At 44.9% G+C, this 24,893-nt stretch overlaps 1 protein-coding gene across 1 annotated transcript in view; it reads left to right on the top strand.

The window, feature by feature from the left end:
• Positions 1-24,129, top strand: part of LOC124613858 (epithelial discoidin domain-containing receptor 1-like) — a 63,830-nt gene extending 39,701 nt beyond the window's left edge. Inside the window, exons 7-11 of the mRNA XM_047142583.1 lie at positions 4,788-4,921; positions 7,111-7,309; positions 12,406-12,546; positions 16,314-16,835; positions 23,396-24,129. Coding sequence (XP_046998539.1) covers positions 4,788-4,921; positions 7,111-7,309; positions 12,406-12,546; positions 16,314-16,835; positions 23,396-23,625 — 1,226 coding nt within the window. The 3' untranslated portion in view covers positions 23,626-24,129. The remainder of the gene's footprint in view (positions 1-4,787; positions 4,922-7,110; positions 7,310-12,405; positions 12,547-16,313; positions 16,836-23,395) is intronic.
• The last annotated feature ends 764 nt before the right edge of the window (positions 24,130-24,893 follow it).

Genomic DNA, 24,893 nt, shown 5'->3' with positions numbered 1-24,893 from the left:
GCGCCGGCACCAATAACTTAGTCGCACTGTAGGGTCGTTGAATGAAGTTTCTGGACATGGGTTCCTGTGTAAAACGTCGTCTACTGAGTCCCCTCTACGACGTCCAGAGGTGTGTAACCTGGATTGTGAATCACTCTGTATGTCGCTGAGTGTACAACTTATGGTTCAGGAGATGCAACGTCAGATAATGAGATGAGTGATAAACTGTCACTGCATGACCTTTTAATTTATCTACATCTACATCTACATCTACATGATTACTCTGCAATTCACATTTAAGTGCTGGGCAGAGGATTCATCGAACCACAATCATACTATCTCTCTACCATTCCAATCACGAAAAGCGCGGGAAAAACGAACACCTAAACCTTTCTGTTCGAGCTCTGGTTTCTCTTATTTTATTTTGACGATCATTCCTACCTATGCAGGTTGGGCTCAACAAAATATTTTCGCATTCGGAAGAGAAAGTTGGTGACTGAAATTTCGTAAATAGATCTCACCGCGACGAAAAACGTCTTTGCTTTAATGACTTCCATCCCAACTCGCGTATCATATCTGCCACACTCTCTCCCCTATTACGTGATAATACAAAACGAGCGGCCCTTTTTTGCACCCTTTCGATGTCCTCCGTCAATCCCACCTGGTAAGGATCCCACACCGCGCAGCAATATTGTAACAGAGGACGAACGAGTGTAGTGTAAGCTGTCTCTTTAGTGGACTTGTTGCATCTTCCAAGTGTCCTGCCAATGATACGCAACGTTTGGCTCGCCTTCCCCACAATATTGTCTATGTGGTCTTTCCAACTGAAGTTGTTCGTATTTTTAATACCTAAGTTGAATTGACAGCCTTCAGAATTGTACTATTTATCGAGTAATCGAATTCCAACGGATTTCTTTTGGAACTCATGTGGATCACCTCGCACTTTTCATTATTTAGCGTCAACTGCCACCTCCCACACCATACAGCAATCTTTTCTAAATCGCTTTGCAACTGATACTGGTCTTCGGATGACCTTGCTAGACGGTAAATTACAGCATCATCTGGGAACAACCTAAGAGAACTGCTCAGATTGTTACCCAGGTCATTTATATAGATCAGGAACAGCAGAGGTCCCAGGACTCTTCCCTGGGAAACACCTGATATCACTTCAGTTTTACTCGATGATTTGCCGTCTATTACTACGAACTGCGACCTTCCTGACAGGAAATCACGAATCCAGTCGCACAACTGAGACGATACCCCGTAGGCCCGCAGCTTGATTAGAAGTCGCTTGTGAGGAACGGTGTCAAAAGCTTTCCGGAAATCTAGAAATACGGAATCAACTTGAGATCCCCTGTCGATAGCGGCCATTACTTTGTGCGAATAAAGAGCTAGCTGCGTTGCACAAGAACGATGTTTTGTGAAACCATGCTGATTACGTATCAGTAGATGGTTCCCTTCGAGGTGATTCATAATGTTTGAATACAGTATATGCTCCAAAACCCTACTCCAAACCGACGTCAATGATATAGGTCTGTAGTTCGATGGATTACTCCTACTACCCTTCTTAAACACTGGTGCGACCTGCGCAATTTTCCAATCTGTAGGTACAGATCTATCGGTGAGCGAGTGGTTGTATATGATTGCTAAGTAGGGAGCTATTGTATCAGCGTAATCTGAAAGGAACCTAATCGGTATACAATCTGGACCTGAAGACTTCTTCATTAATAATAACTCTATAGACAACACATTTTGCAGACAGTAGCCACACTTACCACTACATATACCTGCAATATTATATCATTGCCGACACACAGTTCAGGCGATACGTCGTCGTTAACACTGAGTGGCGTTAAATGATATGGAGGGCGAAATTCGCTAGAGGTACAGGTGAAGTAGCTACACAAGTACGTGTGAAAGCTGTTAAATGTACACCGATCAGGCACAATATTCTGACCGCCTACCTAACAGCCGGTATATCCACCCTCATCGCGGACAACAGGGGCGACACGTCTTAGCATGGAGGCGACGACGTCTCTGTAGGTCGCTGGAGGGACCCGCAAGTCACCTAATTGCGACGCATTCCGGGAAGGCGGCGATGAGCTCCGACGCCACGGCCAGCCACATCCCGGGTGTGTTCGGTCGGGTTCAGATCTGGTGAGTTGGGGACCACCACATCAATTCTAACTCACCACTGTGTTCCTCGAATCACTCCATCACACTCCTGGCCTTGTGACATGGCACACTGTCCTGATGAAAAATTCCACTGCCGTCGGGAAACATGATCGTCATGAAGCGGGGTACGTGGTCTGCAACCAGTGTACGATATTCCTTGGTCGTCACGACCTCCACTGGACCCGTGAGAGGCCACGTGAATGTTCCCCAGAGGGTAAAGCAGCCGCCGCCAGCTTGTCTCCGTGCCACAGAACAGATCTCCAGCAGCTCTTCCCCTGGAAGACGACGGATTCACGCCCTTCCATAGACGTGATGAAGAAGGTATCGGGAGTCATCAGACCATGCAACTCTCCATCACTGCGCCAATGTCCAGTGCCGGTGGTCACTTGCCCATTTCAGTCGTAGTTCTTTATGTAGTGGTACTAACATCAGTGTGCGATTTGTGCTTTTAGCAGTGGGGTGGGGGGGATGTCTTAGGGGGTTAGTATAATTACATATGTTACTTGCTTGGACCATGGCGTTACCCATGGTTAAACAGTTATTTATAAATAGATGTTAATGCCGAAACTCACTGTTCACGCGTATGCACTATCAGAAAGCCATCCCTTGTTATATCTTTAAAAGTACATTGTACGTAAAGCTTATTTACAAAATCATCTACATACAGGTATACGAGAGAAATTCAAAAAGTAAAGGCACATCTGTGAAAAGCTGTACTTATTCTGGACTTCAATGCAGTTTTCCCGACGTTTTACGAGTTTTTTTTATTTCATCAGAAAATACGTTTTTCAGTTACATCTGTAACCAATTTTGCACCGCAGCAATGACGTCTTCATCACTTTCAAACCTCCTCCCCTGTAGTGCTTCCGTTAAGGGTCCAAACATGTGAAAATCGCTTGCAGCCAGGTCTGGACTGTATAGTGGATGTTCCAGCACCTCGAATCTCAACTCCTTTATTGCGTCGGCTGTCCGTTTGGCAGAATGTGGGCGAGCGTTATCTTGCTGCAGGGTGACACCTCTTCACAGTTTTCCACGACGTTTGGATCTGATTGCAGGTTTTAGTTTCGTACGCAACACATCACATCCACCATACAATACAGACCTGGCTACAAAGCCTCGTTTACGCTGGGGCGCCGTCTTGCAACATTGTGGCATGCTACGGAAATGTGGCGTGCGTCGTCTTGTCATTTGGTTCTAAATGTTTTGAAATGCTTAACTACTGCATAACACTTTTTCAAGATTAATAAGCAAACATATACTAGTACTAATATTAAGACTGTATTAAAAACTTTCCGTGTTCGGCTCCACAAATTTAAATTATATGTAAAGTTTTACTCTAGTGCGTGGGAAATAAACATCCCAGGTTGGGATGCATAAACTAAAACCAGAGGAGGGGATGGTCTGATGCAGAGGGGGGGGGGGGGGAAATCCCCCCCATCCCTCCCTGCAAATCGCACACTGACTAACATAGTCACTTGCATGTATCGTCAGCTGCGGACGATCATGGTTTGGAAATTTTCAGTGCACTGTGTGTTCAGATGCACTTTTACTCTGCCCAACAATAATGTCTAATGATAGTTCCCGCATAGTTCGCAGCTTGCCCAGCCTACTATGCCCGACAACTGTAGTGAGGGGTGGCCGCCCATCCCCGCATCTGGAACTGCTTTCACTTTGGTTTCAACATGTCTTGATGATACTCACCAAGGGTCTCCTCGAACTGCCGACAAGTTGTGAACTTTCCTAAATGCTCGTGCCGAGCCTCTGGGCCATCACAATATGCCCTCGGTAAAACTCAGATGGATCGTGCGCCTTCTCCATCCCACGCAATGACGGCATGCCAACTTATACTACATGCATCGTGCGTGTGTCTGATTAGCATTCATTCCTCGCCAGGTGACGCTGCCATTGCCTGGACGGATTTGCATCGAAAGCAGGCACGTGGACATAATGTTCTGGCTGCTCAGTGTATTGTAAAATATATTTGATTTGCGTATGTGCACAAATCCACGGGTAAAAAGCTCATGCTAAACACCTGGAACGATTTTAGCCAAATTCAGTACACATATTAATTACGATCTGGAAAGAAATACCGTGGAAGCTCATGCTAAACACCTGGAACGATTTTAGCCAAATTTAGTACACATATTAATCACGATCTGGAAAGAAATACCGTGGGATTAAGAACCACGATTTGCTGTTTGTATGTGGGTGATAAAGTAGAGAGAGATGGTGGGAGGAGGAGGTGGACAGAGAGAGAGAGGAGGAAGAAAGAGATGGACACACAGATTTGAGGGAAGGGGGAAGAGATAGATGGAGAGAAGGGGATGGGGAAATGGTCAGATAGTGGGGGGAGGAGCAGAGGGCAAAGAAAGGAAGTAGGAGACGATAGACAGAGATATGAGGGATGAAGAGAGAGGCGGAGAGTCGGGGCAGGAGGGATGAATGGAATGAACATTATCAATTTATTCATTATATATTATTACGGAGTTCCTGTCATCCATAAAATATGATCAATCTTAAGTTTTTTTACTTTTTAAGAGGTGTATCCTGATGTACACGTGCAGATTTCACAGCGGTTGTGACACTGAGTGGGAAGCTCATTCAAAACCAAATCTCCTTCTCTGTCTGCTCAGACTGGCGGTGGGTTGGCTGGCACAACGCGACACACCAGGGTCAGCCTGTTGATGTGGACCTGGAGCTGGACGGACCCCGGGAACTGACCGCCATCCAGATACACGCCCTGCACAAACCCGAACACGGCATCCAGGTAAGGACATTCAGCTCTGAAACGCTACATGCAAGCAACACAGTAAACAGTTTCCTTGTGTAACAGATATATTATTCGCACTATAAAACTGCTATAAACATATTTAATAGTTTCAATTTGAACTATACTATTAAATAAAACCGAAGATAAGGAAGTTGAATAAAGAGAAATGCAAATACGCAGCAAGATTACATGTTCTAAGCATCTTTGAAACATATTTAAAAAGTCAAATATTGAACGGTTTTCACCCACATACATAATCCGCAAGTCACTGTGTGGTGCATGGCAGAGGATATCTTGCAGCACTGCTTGTCATTTGTCTGTTCCATCCACCACTGCACCGAGGGAAGTACTATTTATATGCCTCTGTACCAGCTCCAATTGCTCTTATCTTCACGGTTTGTAAGCAAAATTTACGTTGGCATCAGTACAATCTCTCTTTAGTAAGCTGAAGATGGCACTTCTCTAACTTTTCTCAATTGTATTTCGTAACAATAACATTCTCTTCCGTGCACAGACTCGCATTTCTGTCCACGAAACATCTCGGTAATAATCTCGTGTAGATGGAACCTGCTAATAACAACGTAGAAGCACACACCTGAAATAATTGTATGTCTTCCATTGTTCCGAGCGGCTGGGGATCCCAAATTCTCGAGCAGTATTCCAGAATTGTCACGCTGGTGCTCTTCCTTTATAGATGAACAACAATTTCCTAAAACTCTCTCAATAAACCAAAGTGTACCATTCGACCGTCATGTGTTATTTTGCTTCTAAGCTGGTAGAAAAGCTCGACGTTGTGGAAACCATTTTTGATGTTGCTCTTCTTATTTCAACAACTTTTCATCACTTTGATATTGCCTCTGTTTACTCTCAATGCATGTTCTGCACATATTAGTCTGTTCATTCCATTCAAACGGTCTTGTAATTATTCTCTGCTTTCAGTGAGGACAGCTACGTCATTAGCGAATCTTATCGTGAATATCTCTACACCCGGAATTTTAATCCCAATCTTCAACCTCTATGTTATTTTCCTGATTGCTTCTTCAAGGTATAGATTGAACAACAGTGGCGAAAGACTACATACCTGTGTTACATCGTCCTTGACTTGAGTACTTGGTTGTTGGTCTTGTATTCCTCGTTGTAAGTTTATTTTACACGTGTGGCTAGGGCCTCCCGTCCGGCAGACCGTTCGCCTGGCGCAAGTCTTTGGATTTGACGCCACTTCGGCGACTTGCGCGTCGATGGGGATGAAATGATGATGATTAGGACAACACAACAGCCAGTCCCAGAGCGAAGAAAATCTCCGACCCAGCCGGGAATCGAACCCAAGCCGTCAGGATTGACATTCAGCTACTGTGGGGGGACCTCGTAGTAAGCGTATACCCTCCTTGATCTGACGACTTGTTTGTTGGTTTTGTATTCCTTGCAGTAAGCATACACCCTCCTTGGTTTGAGCACATCGTTGTTGGTCTTCTATTCCTTGCAGTAAGCGTACACCATCCTTGATTCAAGCACTTGGTTGTTGGTCTTGTATTCCTTGCAGTAAGGATACACCCTCCTTGACTTGAACACTTGGTCATTGGCCTTGTATTCCTTGCAGTAAGCGTACGCCCTCCTTTATTTGAGCACTTGGTTGTTGGTTTACCATTCCTTGAAGTAAGCGTACACCCTCGCTGATTTGAGCACTAGGTTGTTGGGCTTGTATTCCTCGTATTAAGCATACACCCTCCTTAATTTGAGCGTTGGTTGTTGGTTTTGTACACCATCCTTGATTCAACCACATGGTTGTTGGTCTTGTATTCCTTGCAGTAAGGATACACCCTCCTTGACTTGAACGCTTGGTTGTTGGTCTTGTATTCCTTACAGTAAGCGTACACCCTTCTTTATTTGAGCAATTGGTTGATGGTTTAACATTCCTTGCAGTAAGCGTACACCCTCCTTAATTTGAGCACTTGGTTGTTGGTCTTGCATTCGTTGCAGTAAGCGTACACCCTCCTTCATTTGAGCACTTGGTTGTTGGTCTTGCATTCCTTGCAGTAAGTGTACACCCTCCTTGATTTGAGCACTTGGTTGTCGGTGTTGCATTCCTTGTAAGCGGCGACCAGCCAGGTGAGTCGTTGGTCAGTCTGGAAGCCGCGGTACGCCGTGCCCGCGAGTCGTGACGCTCGGCCCGCCGCTCGGCTGCGCAGGTGTTCTGCGAGGTGTCGGTGCAGCTGAGCCTGGACGGGCGCCACTACCAGCCGGCGCTGCGGCGGCCCACGCCGGCGCCCACCGAGGCCACCGTCAACGTCAGCGTGCCGCTGCAGCAGCGCGTCGCGCGCTTCGTCCGCCTGCAGCTGCACTTCGCCGACGCCTGGCTGCTCGTCAGCGAGCTCGCTCTGGACTCCAGTGAGTTGTACAGCGGCGCCATACAGGCGCTCTTCCTCTATGTTAATTTCGTAGATAACGGTTACTGTTGTACCAAAGATTGTATGGTAGAGGATACTGGTATAAAGATAGGGTTCCACAAACATACACTGGTGTCCAAAATTAAAGCGTTACCAGTACCCGCACAGCAGGGCCGGATCAATCATTCACACTGTTGCACCTGCAACATTCCAGGTTCGTATCCTGGCAGGGTCGCCAGGTGAAACTTCTTAATATATATTTACTTGGACTGGAATAACTGAGAAGGTGAAACATCTACGTTATTTAATTCTGAAACTGCTGACTGAAATTGACATACTGTCCCTTTACTTGTTTTTATCATTTCATTTCTGACCTACAGAATTATTCCTGACAAATAAAACTCAAACTTATTCATTTATTATCCATAATATACAAGGATAACGCGATCTGACTATTACTTAACACAAAAGAATTGTCCTGAATTAGAAGAAATCCTAACAATAAGCCATACATTTTGTAAGTCACTTACCTCACAGAAGATCATTACACCAACTACAGCGATATAGCAAGCAGCTAAATAAAAGATTCTAACTACTGTAGGCTCTAACTACTAACAGGCATGTGCATTGCAAAAGAAAGACTTTTTTGCAGAGCAAACAATGTATTTAAGTACATTTTACCTTAATAATGTGACATCCAGTTCAAAAATATATATAATCGTCCATGACATCCAGTTCCAAAAATTATATAATCGTCAACATTACATCTCCATGACGGACACACGTCCAGATCACCTGCTTGCGCTAACACTTCAGACCTCTAGCCTCCATAACTGCTAACTGAGCGCTTCTAGGCGCTTCAGGTGTCATGTCCTTAGGTTCGCTAGGTTTAAGTAATTCTTAGTTCTAGGGGACTGATGACCTCAGATGTTAAGTCCCATAGTGCTCAGAGCCATTTGAACCATTTTTTGCCAACTATTAACATCCAACTTCCATCACAGCTGACTATTAACCTCTAACTGCGAGTCCGACCAGCCACAGAGTCTCCTACAGAAGGCGCACAGCATTGTCAGTGGTACTAATACAGAGCGCTGCGTAGCGCTGTCAACACACAAACACATTAACAGGTTTCTTACATCTTGTTATATACACTAATACTGAGATCAAATTCGATACAATTTGACCGCATTTGTCGGTGTATTGGATTCAGTACTATTGCACAGACATTGTACACAACTATTCAAACCGACAGAATTAGTTTTCTTGCAGATATACATGCCTGTAAATCGATTTCCACTACTGTACTGTGCAGAGGACATGAATTACTGCTTTTAACCTAATGTGTTTCATGTACTTTCTATACGGCACCCTAAGCCATTTACCAAGAATTGATGGAGATAGTTATGTAGTTAACTACAAATATCTTAAAACTGTGACCTGGACCGGAAATTGAACCTGGGACCTTTGAGTCGTGTTTGGATAGCTCAGTCATTAGACGACTTGCCGCAAAATGCAAAGATCGAAGATTCCAGTCCCCTTCCGGCACACACTTTTAATCTGCCAGGAAATTTCAAATCAATGCATACTCCGCTGGAGAGCGAAAACTCATTCTGGGAATTGCTTGTACCAGCAATGTCATTTCTTCCTGGAGTGCTAGTCCTGCTAGGTATGAAAGAGGACTTCTGTGAAGTGTGGAAGGCAGGAGATTAAGGTCTGTGAGGGCGGATCAGGAGTGGTGCATGGATGGATCGGTCGGCAGAGCATTTTTCCTCTAAAGGCAGAGGCCCCAGGTTCGAGTCCCGATCCACTGGTTTTAATCCACCAGTAAGTTCTGCGTTCTATGGAATTTACTATCAAAATATTTACGCACGAATACAGCTGAAAAATTTTAACTAGTTTCATGAAAATTTCACAACAGAATGTCATTCTTAACATTTATTTTTTCCTCCACTTTCATTCCGTGCTGAAGAGTGGGTGGGGTCTTGTGGAACAAAGAATTACACGATTATTTTTAATACTTTTCATTCGCAACCTCCAAATATTAGAGGCTGACCCTTGGCATAGTGACGCACCAAAGAATCACTAAGTACCTGAAGTACAGGGGGCTTAGTAGTCCACATGGGTGGGCCTCCAATTGGAAATTTTTGTGAAGCGATTTCACACTTGTGGCATATGCGTCACAGCTAATAAAACCGCCAGAAGACGTTAGTCAAGACCGGAAGATGAGGAGTATTTTTATTTCAAATCTGGGATAATATTTTCCAGATATAAAATATGGAGCTTCATCTATGTGAATGTGAATTTGTTCAGGGTTAAAACAGAGCAAGTGAAGGCAAGTGCTGTCCTAAATATTTTAAGCAATGCGCAAACAAAACCGAGTCCTTTTCTTTACCTTCTATTTTGTAAATATTCCAGACGTAAAATTAGACAACAGTGGAAGCCTGTCACCGAAAGAGAGCCTCTCGCGTCATCGAAATTCAGTTTATCCTACAGTATTCGAATGTCAGAAGCGAGGCGCTGCAGATGCCAATTTTTTTGTTATGCCAGCCAGCTATCGAATTCGACATCATCCTGCAAGCAACAATGAAATCTACTGGCTGAATCTGCCCATTTCGTTTCTACATTGCAGAGGTCGTACACAGTGTAAATATGTCTACTTAAAATAACAGTCCATGTACTAGCTAAGATTCAGTTCCTATTTACACAACAGGTAATAGTGCATATATCCTACAATGTCGCATTTCAAGCGAAATTTTGGTTTAGACTACATATGAGTCTTATGTAAGGCCAGAGGTTAATACCGTTTTGGAGAGCTTCACCGCACACGCTCGTCGCACTTTCAGACAGCTTGCGTCGCTCCTGCCCTCCGTCTGAGTCGACTTACTTTATCCTCATCTTTCACTCGCTGTTGAACGGTAGGCGGGCTCTTGAGGAACAAAGAATTACTCGATTATTTTCAATACGTTTCATTTACAACTTGACTGTATTTTAAAGAGTAGAAACACGACTTTAACAACACGACCCTTATAATAACTACTATTCCCTGTGTTTCCATTTGTGAAGTAGCGATATGAGACCTAGGTCTTAACGAAGGCGGAACGGCTTAGGATAGGCACTGTTCAACTATCTGTGTTGGACGAAACTCCTTTGTTCCATGGACTACAGAGAGAGCTAATTGGTCAGTATTACAACAAATACACTCCTGGAAATGGAAAAAAGAACACATTGACACCGGTGTGTCAGACCCACCATACTTGCTCCAGACACTGCGAGAGGGCTGTACAAGCAATGATCACACGCACGGCACAGCGGACACACCAGGAACCGCGGTGTTGGCCGTCGAATGGCGCTAGCTGCGCAGCATTTGTGCACCGCCGCCGTCAGTGGCAGCCAGTTTGCCGTGGCATACGGAGCTCCATCGCAGTCTTTAACACTGGTAGCATGCCGCGACAGCGTGGACGTGAACCGTATGTGCAGTTGACGGACTTTGAGCGAGGGCGTATAGTGGGCATGCGGGAGGCCGGGTGGACGTACCGCCGAATTGCTCAACACGTGGGGCGTGAGGTCTCCACAGTACATCGATGTTGTCGCCAGTGGTCGGCGGAAGGTGCACGTGCCCGTCGACCTGGGACCGGACCGCAGCGACGCACGGATGCACGCCAAGACCGTAGGATCCTACGCAGTGCCGTAGGGGACCGCACCGCCACTTCCCAGCAAATTAGGGACACTGTTGCTCCTGGGGTATCGGCGAGGACCATTCGCAACCGTCTCCATGAAGCTGGGCTACGGTCCCGCACACCGTTAGGCCGTCTTCCGCTCACGCCCCAACATCGTGCAGCCCGCCTCCAGTGGTGTCGCGACAGGCGTGAATGGAGGGACGAATGGAGACGTGTCGTCTTCAGCGATGAGAGTCGCTTCTGCCTTGGTGCCAATGATGGTCGTATGCGTGTTTGGCGCCGTGCAGGTGAGCGCCACAATCAGGACTGCATACGACCGAGGCACAAAGGGCCAACACCCGGCATCATGGTGTGGGGAGCGATCTCCTACACTGGCCGTACACCACTGGTGATCGTCGAGGTGACACTGAATAGTGCACGGTACATCCAAACCGTCATCGAACCCATCGTTCTACCATTCCTAGACTGGCAGGGGAACTTGCTGTTCCAACAGGACAATGCACGTCTGCATGTATCCCGTGCCACCCAACGGGCTCTAGAAGGTGTAAGTCAACTACCCTGGCCAGCAAGATCTCCGGATCTGTCCCCCATTGAGCATGTTTGGGACTGGATGAAGCGTCGTCTCACGCGGTCTGCAAGTCCAGCACGAACGCTGGTCCAACTGGGGCGCAAGGTGGAAATGGCATGGCAAGCCGTTCCACAGGACTACATCCAGCATCTCTACGATCGTCTCCATGGGAGAATAGCAGCCTGCATTGCTGCGAAAGGTGGATATACACTGTACTAGTACCGACATTGTGCATGCTCTGTTGCCTGTGTCTATGTGTCTGTGGTTCTGTCAGTGTGATCATGTGATGTATCTGACCCCAGGAATGTGTCAATAAAGTTTCCCCTTCCTGGGACAATGAATTCACGGTGTTCTTATTTCAATTTCCAGGAGTGTAGAACCACATTGCTCCTTGGAAGGTCTGATACTGAAAGAGAAACTGTTCTACTTGGATGTATTATGAAAATAAATGATTCTCTGGTAAAGACGTTAATGCTGGGTAAGAACAAAAGGGCAAGGAGAAGAAGGCGGTGAAGAATGATATGGATCGATTGCGTCACAGAAGTAATGGATTCCAGCTCATGCAGGACAGAAGTAAGCGAGGTGCTTTACTTCATGGGATGACGGGAGGTTGGAATCGACTAAACAAACCAGAGACAGAGAAGTAGGCCATTTCTTTACGTAAAGAACCGACCTAAGTGTTTTAGTTACACGGAGTTTCGGTTATCTAAGGATCTAGCACCCCGTAGGCAGGCGTACTTTGTGGAGAGTTCAAAATTATGATCACTCATCTAAGATGAGAGGCGAATCACAAGGTGCTAACTTCTTGGACAAGTCTCACTAAAAAGTACTTTCTCTTCTTGTCTCTTTCAGTGCCTGTACCTCGCAACGTTTCGCAGCTCTACCTGGAACAGATGTTTTACCAACAGGATAGCGCTCTCGAAGAGATAAACAGCCTAAATTCTGAAATACCGACGGAGAAGCCAGCTCAGAAGCGCAAGGAGATAGCACCTGGTGAGTAACTCAACAAGTTCTATGCGACTCCTTACGAAGCCTGTTTGAAAAATATTTATGTACCATCCCCTTCTCATAAAGATAGTTTTGAGAATAGCTGTGTGTTCATCACAACGAATAAGTATTTATTTTCCGTATTGCAGCTTCTGCATGTTACGTATGTACCATTTGTTGTAATCTCTAGTAACTGAAATCCAATAACAGTTTAAATTCCCACGATATCACAGTTAATTAATACTGTAATTTATAAGAGAATAATTTGGATTGAAATATCTGTCTCTAATGATCACTTAAATGTATAATACCATATGAATTAAGTTATAAAAACCCCATTAATACAATTTAAGTCAAGAGGCCGCACTAATTCTAGGTAAGAAGTGAATGCCTGCAGTTTCAAGTAGTATGCATGTACAGACGTGTGAGATCCGTTAAATATTATCTAGATACTGCTGAAATGACGGTATAGCGACTAGGAATTTAGTTAAAGTAGTTGGCTTCGAGTAGGTAAACAAAATTTCTATTTAAGAGCGCTAGATATCTGGATACCATACTACGTTACTTAAAATGTGATCAATGATCGCCAAAGTTTCGAAACATACCTTTTGTGGTCTAGTGTAGCATAAATTGTGCATGGTGTACATTACTACGATCTCCTACGGTGTAAATGACAATTGGGAGATATAAGAAAGGTGTGCTGATGGTGGACCGAAAGATGTTGATTCACATAATGCAGTCAATAATATCTATGTATGTTGTAGTTCAGCATAGAAAGTACTATATCGTACATTTGCCACTGTGTATCAAATTTTAGTGTGTATTATGAGTATGATGATTTCCGACACACTATGTTGGCCCCCGGATTCACCACATGTCGGAGAAAATGACTCTGAGATCGATGTTTCAATGACTCTAGTGGTAAAGGCCAACTGCCTGTCATAGCAGTTTCACCTCGATCTGCACAAACTGGCAGTGGTGCCTGTTGTATAGGTACACGCAGAACACTGTGAAGGGTGTCTGGTAGGAAGCTGCTAACACTGCCTCCTGCAAATACACTCTGGCAACCACAGACTTACATTATTCGCGCTGCAGATATCGTTGCCCCCATGAAGCACGAACATTGCAGAGATAAGGTGATTTGCGTGCCTCAGCGATTCAGGTAGTCGTACCGAAGGCACAATCACAATGGAGGCGTACGACTTCAGAGACCAGACTAATCTATAACTAGAATGGAAAATCTGGCAGAAGCCGACCTCCGGAAGATCAGTTTGGATTTCGGAAAAATGTAGGACCCTGCGAGCCAATACTCACCCTAGGGATTATCTTAGAAGATAGGTTAAAGAGAGGGAAATCTGAATTTGTTACATGTCTAGATTTTGACGAAGGTTCTGACAATGTTTTTTGGATCACACTCTTTGCAATTATGAAGGTAGCAGGGATAAAATATAGGGAGGAAAAAGTTGTTTACACCTTGTACAGAAATCAGATTACAATAAAAGAAAGCAAGCAGAAACGTAGAAAGGGCATTAAAATTGAATGAAAGAAAATAAAAACTTTAACGTAATTCTATCAGAGACAGCAAAAAACGTGGTACAGGAGTTGCATGAAGTATAATGTTTCCAAAACAGGACAAGAGATGAAAATGAACCAAAGTAAAATGGGGTATGGAATGTGGTCAAATTAAACTAGGCGGTGGTGAAAACATTAGATTAGGAAGCGAGACGCTGATCATAGTACACTGTTTATGCTATTTGGGCAGTACAGTAAAGGCTGAAATATAGCGGATATGAAATGCAGATTGACTGTAGCAAGAAAAGCGTTTCGAAAAAAAAGAGAGATTTCTTAACATCTCTTGTAAATTTGAGTGTTACAGATCCTCGTCTCAAAATTTTTTTTTACGGTGTTACCCTGGGCGAAGGTGATACGTGGGCGGAAAACAGTTCAGATATTGAGAGAATGAATGTGGTTCTACGGAACAATGCTGAAGGTTAGATAGGTAAATCTAGTAAGAGATGCAGAAGTACTGAGCAGATATTTTGATTAAATGCCGTCTTTTGTAATGAAGAGTAAAAGCGTAACGCTTTATTTTAGAGCATCCTCTGTGTTCAAGTTTGTTATTTTTTTTTTTTTTTCGCCATTCGTTCCGTACATAAATGGTAGACTTTAGCACAGAGTGCTTCACTGACACAAAGTAAATACACGCTTTTGTGTTAATGAAAAATCTGTGTGCGCTAAAATTTAACTCATAACTGTAGAAGAAGGGAAAGGACGCTTTAAAATAAAACGAAACACGTTTGCTTTTAATTAGACACTGTTACAGTCGCAAAACACAGTATATGTTATACGTAGTACGAATTTACTTACACTATGTACATTGAATGGCTCCGACTGTGGAAAAAAGAGGCCGAAGAACTAAGAAGAGAATAGATGCTGAAAAGAATGGTTGAGAATACAAATTTATGTCGGAAGTTGAGTAAAGAAGAATCGGTTGGCAGGAGATATTGTGAGCCACAAAGGAGTTGTAAATTTGATAATGTAGGTAAGTGTGAGAGGAGTGGGGTAAAGTTAGTTAGTCAGTTAGTGACGTGTTCCATTGATCAATAGCATGGAGAAACCGTTATCATGTGGAACGTGTGAAATGCAGAAGAACTGAGCACACGAAACAAGTTTTTTTTCATTAGAGTGTTATACCCAGATACTTCTATTGTCTATCCCATTCCCTGGCACAAAATGCATATATTATATCTCCACATTTATTTACTCATATTCAAGAATTCATCTATGGTATAGGCTACTGACTTCTTTTGATGTGTTATGTTTACTGAAGGAATTATACTTTTTGCAGCAGAAAATTGGAAATACTGTGTTTTTTCAAAGTTCAGAGCAAGCCATTTATAGAAAACCAATTAATAACTGTTCCAAAGACCTTATTTGTATCATTTTCTACCGGACTTTCTTTTACTGGATAAATTGAGGAGGCAGAACAAAGAATGGTTACAGTATGCAGGTGAAGTGGATGGAGAGTTGTGGAGGCTTGCAACGGATAGACTAGTGTGGAAAGAGGCATCAAAGCAATCTTCGGACTGAATACCATAAGATCAGTAACAGATAACCGATAAGGCATCTGAGATGCGGTTGAGGTTAAATTAATAGTTAGCTTACCTACAGCAAGTGCATGACTGTTTGTGTCACTCGTTCTCCATCTTCGCACAAACAGTGTGTGAGAACAGTAATAAGAGTTGCACAGTTCTTCATAAATTGTTGTTCGTAGTGACACAATAGTAGGTTGTGCCGACAGAGTCGAGCTAATCATTCGAATTTCGTACTGGAGTAAAGAAGCTTGGAACCGAGCGACCGCTGCGGTCGCAGGTTCGAATCCTGCCTCAGGCATGGATGTGTGTGATGTCCTTAGGTTAGTTAGGTTTAAGAAGTTCTACATTCTAGGGGACTGATGACCTCAGAAGTTAAGTCCCATAGTGCTCAGAGCCATTTGAACCATTTTGAAAGAAGCTTGCTTTGACGCCCCTCTCCACGCTAGTCTATCCATTGCAGGACTCCTCAACTCCCCATCCACTTCACCTGCTTATTGTAACCATCCTTTTTGTCCCTCCTCAGTTTTACCCCTCTCCCCTCAAACTTGTAACATTATCAAACCTACAAGTCCTTTGTGGCTCACAATATGTCCTGCCGACCGATTCTTCTTTACTCTCTTAGACATTTTTTGACAACTGTACTAGATTCTACTTTCTGACTGTAACCATGGTTGGCAGCGACAAACGCGACGGGCTCGCAGCAGGCGTACGTGGGGCTGGTGGCGGGCGGGCTGGCGTCGCTGATGCTGCTGGCGCTGGCGGCGGCCGCCGTGCTGGTGGTGCGCCGTGGCCGCCAGAAGGTGGCGCTCCTGGCGGGCAAGCCGTGCGGCGGCTTCACGGCGGCGGCGGGGGCGGCGTCCGGCGGCGGACTGCCGCGCGCGGCGCCCGGGGGCGGCGTCTCGATGCGCGGCCTGCAGCTGTCGACGCCGCCGGTGCTGGCGCGCGTGCTGGGGGTGGCCGGCCACGCCAGGGTGGCCGCCGCCCCCACCGCCCCCGCCGCCCCCAGGCGCGCCTCCCCCGCGCCGCACGCCGCCGTCTGCAGCCTGTACGGCGGCCGCGGAGACGACAGCGCCAGCGGCAGCGGCAGCAACGGCGACGACAGCGAGAACTCGAGCGTCTACCACGAGCCCTACAAGCTGCTCTCCGCACAGCACGAGTACGGTTGCCTGCTCGCGCCCAGCAAGAGCCACGACTTCGCCGGTCAGTACCACAACGTCTTTCCTTTCTTTCAGTGATAGATAGCAAAGGACTTGGAACAACAGTTGAGCGGAATGGACAGTGTCTTGAAAGAAGGATGTAAAATCAACTTCAACAAAAGCAAAATGAGGATAATGGAATGTAGTCGAATTACATCATGCGATGCTGGGGGAATTAGAGTAGAAAACGAAACAATGGAAGTGGTAGATGAGTATTGCTGTTTAGGCAGAAAAATAATTGGTGTTGAACGAAACAGAGAAGAAAAATGAATGTAGACTGGCAATGGCAAGGAATGTGGAATATATAATTAGGTGTTAGAAAGTCTTTCATGAACGTATTTATTTGGAGCGCAGCCATGTATGGAAATGAAACATGGATGATAAACAGTTTAGAAGTGAAATGAGTAGAAGCTTTTGAAACGTCTTGCTACAGAAAATGCTGAAGGATAGATGGGTAGGCTATGAAAATAACGAGCAAGTACTGAATAGAACTGGGGAGAGAAGAAATATGTGGCACTTCTTGACTAAAAGAAGGGATCACTTGACAGGACATCTACATCCATACTCCACAAGCCACCTGACGGTGTGTGGCGGAGGCTACTTTCAGTACCTCTATCGGTTCTCCCTTCTATTCCAGTCTCGTATTGTTCGTGGAAAGAAAGACTGTCGGTATGCCTCTGTCTGGGCTCTAATCTCTCTGATTTTATGCTCACGGTCTCTTCGCGAGATATACGTAGGAGGGAGAGGGACTCCTCGGTGAAGGTATGTTCTCGAAACTTCAACAAAAGTCCGTACCGAGCTTCTGAGAGTCACTCTTGCAGAGTCTTCCACTGGAGTCTATCTATCATCTCTGTAACGCTTTCGCGAATCCTTAATGATCCTGTAACGAAGCGCTCTGCTCCCCGTTGGATCTTCTCTATCTCTTTTGACAACCCTATCTGGTACGGATCCCACACCGGTAAGCAGTACTCAAGCAGTGGGCGAACATGTCTACCGTAACCTACTTCGTTTGTTTTCGGATTGCATTTCCATAGGACTCTTCCAATGAATCTCAGTCTGGCATCTGCTTTACCGACGATTAAACTTATATGGTGATTCCATTTTAAATCACTGCTAATGCCTAATCCCTGATAATTTATGGAATTAACTGCTTCCAGTTCCTGACCTGCTAGGTTGTAGCTAAATGATAAACGATCTTTCTTTCTATGTATTAGCAGTACATTACACTTGTCTACATTGAGATTTAATTACGATTCCGTGCACCATGCGTCAATTCGTTGCAGATCCTCCCGCATTTCAGTACAATTTTCCATTGTTACAACCTCTCGATATACTATAGCATCAACCGCAAGAAGCCTCAGCGAACTTCCGATGTTAGCCACAAGGTCATTTATATTTACTGTGAATAGCAACGGTCCTACGACACTCCCCTGCGGCGCACCTGAAATCACTCTTACTTCGGAAGACTTCTCTCCATTGAGAATGACACGCAGCATTCTGTTATCTAGGAACTCTTCAATCCAACCACACAATTGGTCTGATAGTCCATCTGTTCTTACTTTCTTCATTAAACGACTGTGGGGAACTGTATCGAACGCCTTGCGGAAGTCAAGAAACGCAGCCTCTGCTTGGGAACCCGTGTGCTTAATAGCTTGTTTGTCCATGTCAGATCCAAAACTTTGTTGCCAGAGCTAGGTTTGAGGTAGTATGTGGCATTAGACGTCTACGCACAGGTCATCTAATTCTACATCTACATCTACATCTACAATTATATTCCGCAAGCCAACCAACGGTGTGTGGCGGAGGGCACTTTAATTGCCACTGTCATTACCTCCGTTTCCGGTTCCAGTCGCGCATGAATCGCGGGAAGAACGACTGCCGTAAACCCTCCGTGCGCGCTCGAATCTCTCTAATTTTACATTCGTGATCTCCTCGGGAGGTATAAGTAGGGGGAAGCAATATATTCGATACCTCATCCAGAAACGCACCCTCTCGAAACCTGGACAGCAAGCTACACCGCAATGCAGAGCGCCTCTCTTGCAGAGTCTGCCACTTGAGTTTGCTAAACATCTCCGTAACGCTATCACGCTTACCAAATAACCCTGTGACAAAACTCGCCGCTCTTTTTTGGATCTTCTCTATCTCCTCCGTCAACCCGACCTGGTACGGATCCCACACTGATGAGCAATACGTATAGGTCGAACGAGTGTTTTGTAAGCCACCTGCTTTGTTGATGGACTACATTTCCTAAGGACTCTCTCAATGAATATCAACCTGGTACCCGCCTTACCAACAATTTTATATGATCATTCCACTTCAAATCGTTCCGCACGCATACTCCCAGATATTTTACAGAAGTAACTGCTACCATTGTTTGTTCCGCTATCATATAATCATACAATAAACGATCCTTCTTTCTATGTGTCTGCAATACGTTACATTTGTCTATGTTAAGGGTCAGTTGCCACTCCCTGCACCAAGTGCCTATCGACTGCAGATCTTCCTGCATCTCGCTACAATTTTCTAATGCTGCAACTTCTCTGTGTACTACAGCATCATCCGCGAAAAGACGCATGGAACCTCCGATACTATCTAACGGGCAGCTGATTTGAGTACACAGAGATGGCACCCTATAGAGACCCATATGGGTTGCATCAGATTTACATCAGGCGAATTTGGTCGCCGAGATACCAGAGTGAGTTCGCTGCAATGCTCCTGAAACCACTGTAGCACGGTTCTGGCTCCGAGACACGGACAGTTATACTCCTTAAAGATGACATTGTCGTCGCGGAACATACCAACCACGAAGGGATACACGTGGTTCCTAGCTGTCATCGTGTCTTCGATTACTACCACAGGTCCTATCTAAGCGTAGCGGAATATATCCCACAGAGCAATACTGCACCCGCCAGCTATTGTCTGTGGTGCGATGAAGGCGTTTGTGGAGACGAGCATCAACCTAGTTCAGCAGTTTACAATGAACGGTGCGCTCCGGAACACTTCGGCGCGCACAGGCATCGTGCTCTTTCGGCAGAGGTGCCAGAGATCACCATCTATCCTATTTTACAGAGCAGACTAGCCTCCAATCCCCACGTTCTGTGAAGAGTCATGGACGTCCCGCCTACTGGTAGTTTCAATGTACTCCTGCTTCATTCCGTAGATGGTCACGAGAGTACAACGTGAACATTCGAGCAGCTTCGTTGTTTTCGAAATACTCGTTCACAGACCTTGCGTAATAACTATCTGCCCATTGACAAACTCGCTTATCTCAATGGATTTCTTCATTTGCAACGCACATCTTTGCTGGGGTGATGCTCCATCCGTGTCTGCTCCGCTTACATAGTTTTGTTACAACATCACTTGCCTTTAACGCCGCCAGGTTTCATCCAGTGTTGCTATGGGCAGTGGTCATAATGTTGTGGCCCATCAGTGTGTGTGTGTGTGTGTGTGTGGGTGGGTGGATGTGTAGACTACACTCAAATATTGTGTTACACTTACATCTTTAGTTGATGGATTCATTCATAATGTTGCCTACGTTGAGTGGTGTCTCTAAAATATCGGTCCTCAGTGAGAATCTCCGCAATACGTAACTAACACCGTGTCTCTACTCTAGCCTTGCTCAAGAGACTCAGGTTTCGTTTTTTATGCATTCTTCTTCACTTTCGCAGTAGCTCTGCTGCTTGGTCATTTATGTTGCGCCTCGTTCTGGACCACGAATTCATTCTAAATAATGAATATATCCATTCATTATTTTAACGTGTAAATGAAAAATATATTATTTGGAAAAAAATCTTTCAAAAGGATCTCTCTGTTCAGTAATCAGTCTGCTGTTGGAATGTCTTTTCTCTAACGTTATGGCAGACAGTATACCGAATACCATGAGAGGGGAAGAACCGTCGGGATGGAAGACAATGTATTTATTATCTGAAAACACAACATCGCCACATTATTAGAGGCACTAATCCATTTCAATTTCCTCCTCTCTTCTGCACTATGTTTAATCGGACCATATGACGTGTTTCCACTGCTCAGCAGTCCACGATTTATTCTCATGACACCATGCTTTACGCTTCTTTGCGTTGGTTGTCGTCATCAATGGTTTCGGTACAGCCGTTCGTTCACGAATATTCGCTTTACGGAGTTCTCGGCGGACAGTGTCGATAGATACGGGGTCACGAAGATGGCTATTGAGCTCTGCAGTTACTTCACCTGCCGTAGTTTTGCGTTGTTTTGACACAACTTGTCCCAAGCAAGATCGTAAGAGATGGAAAAGAGTCACCGTGGTACAACAACCGAGTTAGAAAACTGCTGCGGAAGCAAAGGGAACTTCACAGCAAACATAAACATAGCCAAAGCCTTGCAGACAAACAAAAATTACGCGAAGCGAAATGTAGTGTGAGGAAGGCTATGCGAGAGGCGTTCAACGAATTCGAAAGTAAAGTTCTATGTACTGACTTGGCAGAAAATCCTAAGAAATTTTGGTCTTATGTCAAAGCGGTAGGTGGATCAAAACAAAATGTCCAGTTCCCCACAGTCGTTTAATGAAAAAAGTAAGAGCATATGGACTATCAGAACAATTGTGTGATTGGATTGAAGAGTTCCTAGATAAGAGAACGCAGCATGTCATTCTCAATGGAGAGAAGTCTTCCGAAGTAAGAGTGATTTCAGGTGTGCCGCAGGGTAGTGTCATAGGACCGTTGCTATTCACAATATACATAAATGACCTTGTGGATGACATCGGAAGTTCACTGAGGCTTTTTGCAGATGATGCTGTGGTGTATCGAGAGGTCGCAACAATGGAAAATTGTACTGAAATGCAGGAGGATCTGCAGCGAATTGACGCATGGTGCAGGGAATGGCAATTGAATCTCAGTGTAGACAAGTGTAATGTGCTGCTAATACATAGAAAGATAGATCCTTTATCAAATGGTTCAAATGGCTCTGAGCACTATGGGACTTAACTACTGAGGTCATCAGTCCCCTAGAACTTAGAACTACTTAAACCTAACTAACCTAATGACATCACACACATCCATGCCCGAGGCAGGACTCGAACCTGCGACCGTAGCGGTCACGCGGTTCCAAACTGACGCCCTTAGAACCGCACGGCCACACCGGCCGGCCAGATCCTTTATCATTTAGCTACAAAATAGCAGGTCAGCAACTGGAAGCAGTTAATTCTATAAATTATCTGGGAGTACGCATTAGGAGTGATTTAAAATGGAATGATCATATAAAGTTGATCGTCGGTAAAGCAGATGCCAGACTGAGATTCATTGGAAGAATCCTAAGGAAATGCAATCCGAAAACAAAGGAAGTAGGTTACAGTACGCTTGTTCGCCCACTGCTTGAATACTGCTCAGCAGTGTGGGATCCGTACCAGATAAGGTTGATAGAAGAGATAGAGAAGATCCAACGGAGAGCAGCGCGCTTCGTTACAGGATCATTTAGTAATCGGGAAAGCGTTACGGAGATGATAGATAAACTCCAGTGGAAGACTCTGCGGGAGAGACGCTCAGTAGCTCGGTACGGGCTTTTGTTAAAGTTTCGCGAACATACCTTCACCGAAGAGTCAAGCAGTATATTGCTCCCTCCTACGTATATCTCGCGAAGATACCGTGAGGATAAAATCAGAGAGACTAGAGCCCACACAGAAGCATACCGACAATCCTTCTTTCCACGAACGATACGAGACTGGAATAGAAGGGAGAACCAATAGAGGTACTCACGGTACCCTCCGCCACACACCGTCAGGTGACTTGCGGAGTATGGATGTAGATGTAGATGTAGATAAGCTTAAGACGATCTCAGTCATTTGGTTTTGATTTGCGCCGACTACAACGTTTACAAAATTATGTCTTTTCTTGTTTTGTGTAGGCTGTCATGACTGTTGAAGCAGTTGCTCTTGAAAAATTATTTTGCCTTTCCCCTGTAGATAGTAGAGTCAGGTGTGAGTGGAAGTTGAGTCAAGAACAGCTCTTTCGCTACTTTCATTCTTTTGAGTCGGCAATCGAAGAACCAGCTTCTGGAACAGTTGTGAGAGTGCAGCTGAAAATCCGAACGAAAATTGATATTTGACTTAAAAGATTTAGACAACATTGTCTATAGAGTGGAGCAATCTGGTGCTATCCTTAGGTTAACATCAACAATCGAGATAGCAATAACGTTTGTTTATTGACCGGTTTCGGCTTATGGCAAAGCCAACCTTAGAATTTTTGGGACCCGTATGGTGCTGGTGGCTCCTCGTTATTTTACGTGACATCACAATAGTACAGGATCGCGGTATCACGTGAGAAACTTAGCAGCCGCCTGCACCAGTCATACGGATTATAAAACTTTTGAGGATGCCTTTACCATAAGCCGAAACCGGTCAATAAACAAATTGTTGTTGCGATCTCGACTGTTGATTTTAACCTAACGATATTTGAGTTCCATAAACAGCGTAGATTGGCGCATGGTGAATGATGTTGCTATCTGAGTTACCTCTGTTCATTTCACACTTCAGCCCCACTCAGCACTGTTGCACCGAAAACTGAACGCTAATAGCGCCCTCTCCTGTTGCAGATTTCTCGATCGTGAGCGTGAGCAGTTTCCACGACGACCTGCATTTCGTGGGCAGCATCTCGCGTCCCGTGACTCCGCACCACCACAAGAACGGCGCTGCCTCTCCCGGCAAGAGGGGGAACTACTACGCAGCCACGGACATCGTCAACGTGGGCCAGGGCGACAGGGACAGTTTCACCAAGTACGCCGTGACAGACTTCATAGTCTGCGACAACTTGCCGCACATTTAACCACCGATGAACGCTTCAGCCGACCCAGTGGTGTGAAACCAACTTCTGAAACATCTCCGACACATTACTTTGAACAGTTTGGACAAGTGCAGAGCGAGAGTGACTTTTCGCAGTAAAGCGAAGGTTTAAGACGATCTTGTCGCCGCATTATGCTCTCTCGTCCCACGAGTGGGCAGCAACGTGAAGGAAGTCGGAAACAATCACGTTTTTTGTCATTTTAAATTGTATCTTATTAACTGTATGTTCAGGTGGAAAGATTTTTACATATCTGTTAGATGTAAAGCACTGTATCACTGAGATCGGATGTTGATGTGCACTGTTACACTCACACACAGAATCAGTGAACATGTCCTCGTTCTTCGGCCTTGTACGACCCAGTGTGGCAAACGTCTGTGCCTCTTCGTTCCCTGTATTTGTACAACTTCTAAATGGCAAACATATGTTTCTATATTGTGTAATAATAATTTTCTAGTTTATTACGAAATAAAATTGACAATCATTCGATGTGACTTTGATGTTCTTGGTTTGCCAGAGCGACATCCCTTATTGACAGATTTACAGCTACTGAATTTTCCTCGTTATTACCGACATTATGACAAAAAAGAGATATTTGCTGAAGTTACGCGAGAACTTCAAGAAATAAGTTACACATTAGAATGACAGACCAAGCTACATTTACTGAAAGCCTCACTATACTTCATGGTGACACACATATATGGCAATATTTTCCAATACTCAGCAAAACTCTGTGTCAACAACGGTCAAAACGCTTTGCCAGTTCTGCTCCTCGAAAATAGGAATCCGCTTCGTGCTGAGTCTTTCGAGAAAGGCTGTGTGAACGCCCTTATCGTTGGTAAATCTCTTTGTGCTACCTGTTCTTTCAGTTTGCTGAAAAGATGTAAATCGCACGGGAAAGATATGGCGGGTGCTCCCAAACTTCCTATCGACGAAGTTGAGGCAATTACTGAGTAGTGTGCGCTGTCAAGCGTCGTATTGTCGTGCAGGAGGTTAACGCCTGTACTTCATTTTCCCTGAGTCTTGTTGTTTATGGCGTTGCGCAGCTATGTCACTGTTGCTTAGTACAAATCTAAAGGTGGTGGCATCTGCCATGACTACTGTGCACACATCTCCGTCACACCTTCACAGGCGAAGAAAACGGCGACCATGACATTCCCTAAAGACAGCGCAATTTTGGATTTCGTCCGTGGAGGCGAGGTGATGCGTATCCATTCGATTCACGCTCCCTTTGTTGCAAACGTCAAATAACG

The sequence above is a fragment of the Schistocerca americana genome, chromosome 4 (genome assembly GCF_021461395.2).
Source record: "Schistocerca americana isolate TAMUIC-IGC-003095 chromosome 4, iqSchAmer2.1, whole genome shotgun sequence".
Classification (NCBI taxonomy): domain Eukaryota; kingdom Metazoa; phylum Arthropoda; class Insecta; order Orthoptera; family Acrididae; genus Schistocerca; species Schistocerca americana.
This window is presented reverse-complemented; position numbering and strand designations above follow the sequence as displayed.